The 8,076-nt window shown below is 38.7% G+C and overlaps 1 protein-coding gene and 1 pseudogene across 1 annotated transcript; one reads left to right on the forward strand and one right to left on the reverse strand.

The window, feature by feature from the left end:
• Window positions 1-4,090: 4,090 nt before the first annotated feature.
• On the forward strand, window positions 4,091-4,542 carry LOC128124632 (non-histone chromosomal protein HMG-14-like; annotated as a pseudogene).
• A 1,786-nt stretch (window positions 4,543-6,328) lies between these two features.
• LOC128124338 (vomeronasal type-1 receptor 4-like) lies at window positions 6,329-7,264 on the reverse strand. Its single transcript, XM_052760479.1, has one exon. It carries the CDS (start codon window positions 7,259-7,261, stop codon window positions 6,329-6,331), a length of 933 nt encoding a protein of 310 aa, XP_052616439.1. The 5' UTR covers window positions 7,262-7,264.
• Between the last annotated feature and the right edge of the window lie 812 nt (window positions 7,265-8,076).

The following is an 8,076-nucleotide window of genomic DNA, read 5'->3' on the forward strand; positions in this document are numbered from 1 at the left end:
ACAGGTAGAGCACAAGTAACTTAAATCACAGTTCATTAAAATACTGTGGAGGGGTATACCTCATATTTGTGTGATGTCTCAGCCTGGGTTGTCAGCCTTTGTTGGATGTCAGGAAGCCCTATACTAAAACTCAAAGTTTTCAGTTCATTCCTCAGAGCTATGAGTAAGTCTTGAATCATTTTAACTTTCCCTACTCCAAACTCCTTAACCAGTGATATGTGTCCTACTTGAAAACCATCACTTTCCAAGAGGCCTGAAAGTGAAAACAGCCACCAGAGGGAGAAATAGTATTCAGTTCAACCCCAAGGGCCTTTCATGAATTTTCATGACTCTAATAGCTTGCCAAAAACTTCTAAATCTCTATCCAGAGATTTGTGCTGTGCTAAACTTTGAAGATTGTTAATGTAGTGGGCAGTGATTAGGACAGAGACTGTTCAACATGCTGAGAATTAATGGCCATTGGGAGCATTATGAGTGCTCTCCCCTCTGCTTTTCAAGCCTCAGGGAATGTCATTATGGTGATATTTTGTTTGTATTAAAATGCTATTTGTATGTTAATAAATAAAGTTGCCCGGGGGGTCAGAGCTATTAGCAAGCCATAGGAAAGCAGGGCAGTGGTGGCGTATGCTTGTAATCCCAGCACTTGGTACGCAGAGCTAGGTAGATCTCTGTGTGTTCAGGGATACAGCCAGTATTGGATACACATGCCTTTAATCTCAATACCAATCATAGAAGACCTGGAGGTCTATACAGACAGGCCGTGACGAGGCGGTCATGTGGTTGGGTTTACAACCAATGAGAAGGCAGAACAGAAACTCTATATAAAGACTTTAACACAGGAAGTAGCTCTGCTTGGAGAGGTAGGACCACTGCAGGAGGAAGGGTAAGGTTTTAGCTCTTAGCTCTGACCTCTTGGCTTTCTTCTTTGCATTGGTTCTGTGTTTCTTATTTAATAAGATGGTTGGTTACATCTACATGTCATAGAAGATGTAGAAAAACTGAAAGAACTAGGGGATGGGAAAGAACTCTGTGAAATGTTGTCTGCTGGTCAAATGACTGTTGAGCAAATGAATGCATAGCATCTGTGGTTATTGCATAAAACTTGGATAATATCAAGTTACTTAACAATTCAAACATGAATGGGTAACAGTCTCCCAAGACCTCATGCCTAGCTGAGGAAAAATGGGAAGATAGTGACTTCTCTGATAGGGACAGTCACTATTATTTCTACTTGGTGATGCTAATTGGTTACTTAAGCCACAGTGGATGATCCCATATTCATAATTATATGGGCATCATCTATTGGATTCAGTGAGTTTAAAAGATTGGTCATAAACAAACAGAAATGAAAATGAAATTAGGAAGGAGATGGATTGTGGGACCTTTTGCGAAGAGTGGGAGGTAAATATATGCCCAAAATGCATTATACACATATATGAAATTTTCAAATAATAAATAAAAATATTGTTTTTAAAAGTTCAACACTGTATCTTAATAATTTATGGGATTGGATTTTCTACTTAATTTGTATAACCAATGTAATATTTCACAGGCACAATCAGAGGCTACAAAGAAAACCTCTCACAGGGATGCTGGAAGGCTTATTTCCTAGATGATGCCAGATCTTGGTTAGTTCACAAATATGAATAGTACATAGTATCTGGGATGTTTAAAATGTCCAATGCAGTCTTGACAGCACGCACCGGTGTAGCTTACGTAAGACATTTGTTTTATGTTCAAAATGGCCAGTGTAGTTTATCAGGCTGCTTAACTATCAGGCTGCTTAATCTAACCACAGTCAGTGGAGAAAATAGAGTCAAATCAACCCAGTCTGCAAGATATTACCTTATTTAGAGGAAGAGCTTACAATAAACGTTTATGCATGACATTAACAGTTTGTAGAATACATTGAGCAGTACTTCCACATGCCTGACACTTGTTACAGTACCCCATTAAGAGGAGAATCCTTCTAGTCTTTCCCAGAACCTCTCAAGGAATCCACATTTGTTGATATATTTATCCCTGCACACCCAGAGCAGACCATGTTTCTCACACACTTGCCTGTACTCCAAGCTTCATCTTTAATTCAAGATACTAGTGAAAATTTGTAGTATTTGTAGTATAACATGGATGGACATCTTCCCCTTCAAAGGCAGAAAGAGTTGGGCTTCAGGAAAGAAATATTATAGTTCTTGGTAGCTGATAACTAACTGTATCTGAGACCTAACAAATTGTGAGAAACAGAAGCTACAGGTACAGAGACATTGCTAGTGTCTTCAGAAGGTACTGTCACAGGGTTGGCCAAAAGGTTGAGATGGGAAAATGGTGTCTTGCCTGGGTTATCATTTTTCAAATTCCCAACTGAACAGTTGTGGCTTCCTAATTTTATACTTGGGTAGATTTAGGGAGATCTCAACAATGATTGTATCTTCTTCCAGCAATCTATATTCATCGTGTTATTATTGCCTCTTGTTCTGATAGTGTTTAAGTCACCCTCCTGCATCAAGCCCCAGCACATGCAGCTAAGGGTTCTATAGATGGGCAGTGTGAGACTGAGATAACAGCACAGGATCAAAAGCAGTATGGCTACATATCTTGTGTTCATATGCATTATCTCACATTTTTACCCAGAAACAGAGATATAGCCAGTATACATCACTCAGCTTCAAACAATTTTGTTGGAATACATGCATTGTGTGATATAATGGGATTTTCTGTTGGTGGGCATTTTTAAATGGCTATGTGCTTCGATAAACACAGGTGTTATGTCACAGAGATTTTGGATCCATATCCCTGGTGATATTGGCAGCACATTCTCATCAGTATATGGACTCATACTTGGAATGCTATTGGAATAGTTTGTAGACATTGGGATTTCACTACTGTAGACTTTGTGATGATATGTGCAATAGTCAGGTTCCTGGATGAAAGATGATTCCAGAGCCCAATAAGTGTTACTGACATCATATCAGTCTGTTCATTCCTCAATATTCTTACCCTGTAGCTTTATTTTTCTTTTGCATGATCTGAATAGTTTTGGATAATTTTGCTAATTTTTGATAATCTAATTAAGTGAATTTTAATTATATTTTCTCCTCTCTTTTTTGTGATACCCATATATTCTTGAATGTGTGACTTTCAACTATAGTGTTGGCAACCTACCAGGGGCTACAATATTAATGAGAATGTACCCTCCCTCTCCCAGAAGTTATAAATTACCAATATCTTCTGACATAGGCATGAGGTGCCATGCCTACCACCACATTCCATTCTAGAATTTTGTGTGGCTTGAGATTGCATGTTTTTTTTTTGTATGATGTCACAACATTTGTGAGTTCATGTATGCAACTGCCCTTCTGTATCTGGTAAATGTTGATTTGTGATAGTAATTTACCACCTCTGGCTCTAATATACTTTCTCTGCCATCTTTGCAAATACGCTCTGAGCATTGGTAGTAGAGGCTATGATGTAGATGTAGCATTTAGGGCTACATATTCTTAGTCTCTTATTCTGTGTGCCTTGACTGTTGACGAGTCTGTGTGTTAATTGCTATCTACTGTAAAACGAAGATTCTCTGTTGAGAACTGAGAAATGCACTAATTCATGAGTATAATAATAATTAATCTTTAGTCAATTTAACAGTATGTACATTTATCAGACCAATAATAGTAGGTTTTTGCATAGGCTTTATGACTTGTATTTAGAGGATGCTAGGCATAGAGAAAAGAGGAACTGAGCAAAAACACTTATATTACATATGTATAGATGCAGAGCAGAAAGAAAGAAAGAAAGACATGGATGAAATATAATGGTGCTTTCATAAGTTTTCAGACATTTGAAATCTGCAATAAAACCAACATAAATATCTACCTGTGGCCCAAGATGTCTTCCGTTTCACACACTCAGTCCCTCTGTCCTACCCTGATTCAGTCTTTTTGTGTTTACTATTCTTAAATTACTTGTCCACCATCTTCTCATAGACTCTCTTCTTTGAATGATGTGGTTTGCATATGATTATTCTCCAAAAGAAACATCTTGAATGTTGAGATGACAATATTTTAGTATGTAATAGAAACATAAAGAAGAAAGATGCAATTAGAAGTGGGTCATGGAGTATAGCTCTGTGACAGGTTCAGTATTGCATGTGCCTCCCATCCAGTGCCAATACGATGCCCAAGAGGAAGGTTAAGGCGGAGCCCAAGCTATGCTCCCGGAGGCTGTCGGCCAAGCCCACCCCTGCCAAGGTGGATGCGAAGTGGAAGAAGGCCATGGAAAGGATAAATCATCAGACAAAAAAGTGCTAACAAAAGGGAAGAGTGGAGCAAAGGGCAAACAGGCTGACATGGCTGACCAGCAAACTACAGATGTGCCTGCAGAAAATGGAGAGACTGAAAACCAGAGTCCAGCCTCTGAAGTAGAAGAGAAAGAAGCCAAGTCGAACTAACCATCCATAGTGTCTGTCGGTGTCCCGCCTCCCTTCTTACACAATCCAGAGGAATATTTTTATCAACTATTTTGTAAATGCGAGTTTTTTAGTAGCTCTAGAAACGTTTTTAAAAGGTGGGAGGAAGTCCCACCTCATCCCATTTTTTAAGTGTAAATGATTTTTTTAAGAGGTTAAATCACTTGCTGGTTGTTTATTTTTTTGGTACAACCAGAAAATAGCACGATACTGAATCAGGAGAGGCTGTGACTTTCTCGGTGGTCACCCCAACATTCCATAGAGGGGGCTATTTTTATATCCTACAACACAAAACATGGTAATTGGAGTCTTGTGCATTTGTGTCTGGACTATTTTCAGTTATTTCTGGTCTCATGTTTCTAGTAGAACTGTATCCTAAAAAACCACTCCTCGGTCCTTGCCCTGTCAGAACTGTCTCTGGTCATGGCAGTCCATTTTCCTAACAATTGTGATAATGTGCTGTGAAAGATTGAAATTTTGAATATGTACTGTATGTGGCATAAAATTGTGAGTCAGTGGAATTAAGGATTGTGAGCATTTAATTGTTATGTGAAGTCTTAGGGAAAATTTGACAAGCTTAGGATGGAACATCACTGGAGTAAGTTCATAGAGAAACAACACGTGGCTCTTTTGGGTATGTGAACACAGTGTATGACTCTTAGAGTTTGGGTTCATGTTTTAAGAACTGAAATGTCTGTGTACTCAACCAATAAAGTCTCAGTTGTGAAAGAGTTAAAAAAAAGTGGGTCCTGTTCTGATCCTTTCAGGTTAGATTCTTGGCTCCTAACTCTTGTCAGATCTCTGAACTCTTACAGTAACCTGTGAATACCGTTTTGGTTCTTTGCAGTGTCTTATATTTCCAGACCCCAAGTATCTGCCATACATTTTCACACTTATCTTCTGCCAACTTCAGGATTTTGCTTCTGTTGTCAGAAACACTGCTGGGGATATGGATGCTGATGGAAGCTCCACGGACTTGACTGTTCTTCTTGCTACCAGCTCAGCCTTCTCTTTCCGTAATAAAGAACAAAAAGAGGCAGCATCTTCTGCTTAGTGGAATGTTACATCATTGATGATGGAGGAATACAGGAAAAAAGTTTTTCTGACTCACTGAAAAAGAGTACTGGATAGATTTTTTCATACCTAGAAGAGGGGTATGGTATGCTTATATTCAGATTGTAAATCTGTAAACATATGCCTTGTTTAGATACGCTTACTCTTTCTCAATCATGTGTTTCACTGAATATATGTGAGAGGAGTTTTTCCTTCTTTCATTCCTTGTTGAGTGTAGCTATGTCCAGGCTCAGAACTGACTGGGTCTGGTAGCTTTGGAACGGCTACAGGCAAAGTGATTAGGACTTTATGAAAGAAACTGAGTTGGGGCATTGGTGTCCAGGAGCATGGATGAGCTAAGCAAGGCTTCCTGTGTGAAAGGTTATGGCTTCACCAGCAGCTGTGATTGCGGAGTTTTATGCCTGTGGAGTATAACTTCCTTAGGATGTCTATGAAATATCTACATCAACTGTAATATTCCATACATATAGAGGATGTATATGTACAGGATGCAATGCACAGGATATTATGTATCAGTCCACATGATGCCAAAAGAGGGCATATTTTGATGACAAAATATTGAGCGACTTTTCCTCAAGACTTCATGTCACAAAAAGGCTCAGAAAAGTGGGAAATAAAGGATCAAAAGTCTAGATCCCAACAGTTTAGGTATTGTTGAATGCACATTTTGGCATTTGAAGCTCTCTGAAAATCTTTTAATATTTACCTTAGAAAGACAAGTGACTTCACCCTCAAAGCATTCTGTGTTATTTTCAAAATTTGATTTTGTGAAAAAGTCTGCATTTTACATAGTTATAATGAAATTGGGAATTTTGCATCCTTTATCCAGATAAAGCAGGGCCTGGACACAGTAGAGTCCTGACTCTTAAGAATGAAGGGGCTCAATGTGGGAAAACACAGAGTTATGATTGCTGTGATGTTCACCAACCATGAATTGTTACTATATAATAGAGCAGTACAGCCATGCAAGATTGCAGAGAAGGCATAAAAAACCAGAAAGGTAGACACTAGGGCCAGGATGCTCTGGGTTGCTCTGGACTCCATGGATCTTCTGTGGGAAACATGAGTGCTGTGGATGTATTGTACTCGCTGCTTGTGGCTGTACAGATTGACAATCATTGAGCTGCTGGACCAAGTGATAAGGACAGAAAACAGAAGTTCTGGAAACACGAAGAAAGTTATATAAGAGGAGACTGTGACTTTGTCATGACCTACAGAAATATGGTGTTCAAATTCTGTCTCTTTTGTTAGGTTTTTCCTATTAAATTTTATGGATACATACACTGGGAAAATGACATTTACCATGATGTAAAAGACCCAGCAAACAGAAATGTAGAGACCAATGTCCCTTGAAGACTTGACTTTAAGGTTCTTCCAGCAGGAGTTTCTAGGGCTGATGGTGATGGCCTGGAAGACACTCAAGAGGCAGGTGGTAACAATGGACATGCTCCTGAAAACTCTAAGAACATACAGAAAAAACTGATAGTTCCAATAATTGAAGAACTGTTTCAAACCAAAAGCTGCCACTGTGTTGGGCAATCCTTTAAAGAGAATGATTAAGGAGTTGACCATGATTAGGTGCATGAGAATCAAATCCATGGGCTTTAACTTCTTCTTCTTTTGGTAAAAGACCAGATAGTTAAAAAGAAGAGAAAAGTTTCCCAATATTCCCATTGTACTCTCTGATAAGAATAATAATCCTATTGTCAAATTCCCGGAGTTCATTTTGTTATTGAACAACTTTTACTTCAAATTATGCCAACAATCACTTATCAGAGTAAAATAGTAGGCTTTTTTTGCACATTGGGTAGTGGTGTACACCAAGTCAAGGTTGTCAGAATTGCTCAATACCAGAAACTTAGTGTGGGCTGCCAAGCAAGACCCTTCCATAGTCCAACTCAAAGTTATTTTGAAATGAATGACAATTTCCAATGTAACTGCTGATGTCTTCAAATGCATGTCATTATGGAAAAGATTGCCATTATACTTTTTTTTTTTTTTTTCGAGACAGGGTTTCTCTGTGTAGCTTTGTGCCTTTCCTGGATCTCACTCTGTAGACCAGACTGGCCTCGAACTCACAGAGATCTGCCTGGCTCTGCCTCCCGAGTGCTGGGATTAAAGGCGTGAGCCACCACTGCCCGGCACCATTATACTTCTTATAAAAGTCAGCATTAAGAATAGGGCAAAGTTATCCTGGGAGAAGGAATGACCAGTGAGTTACCAATGGAAAGAACACTCAATTCTACACGTCCACCAATATTAAAGAAAAATAGTATTCTGTCCCCATCTTCTCCATAGAAGAAATCCACTGTGAATGCATTTTTGTGTCAATTTTAAACAAAAAATAATAATGGTACAACCAGAAAAAGAATGTTTCTATATCATACATAAGAACATTGATTAAATAGTAGTTAGCAAATTATAGGTTAGATGTTATATTAAGAAGGAAGTCTCTTCACACTTCACAAACACACATATTCTCACACACATCTGAGTGCTCACACAGAGTTAGGATTTAGAGAATGTGGGGAAATGATGAG

Source organism: Peromyscus californicus, unplaced genomic scaffold (assembly GCF_007827085.1).
Source record: "Peromyscus californicus insignis strain IS unplaced genomic scaffold, ASM782708v3 Scaffold_4__1_contigs__length_199733344, whole genome shotgun sequence".
Lineage (NCBI taxonomy): Eukaryota > Metazoa > Chordata > Mammalia > Rodentia > Cricetidae > Peromyscus > Peromyscus californicus.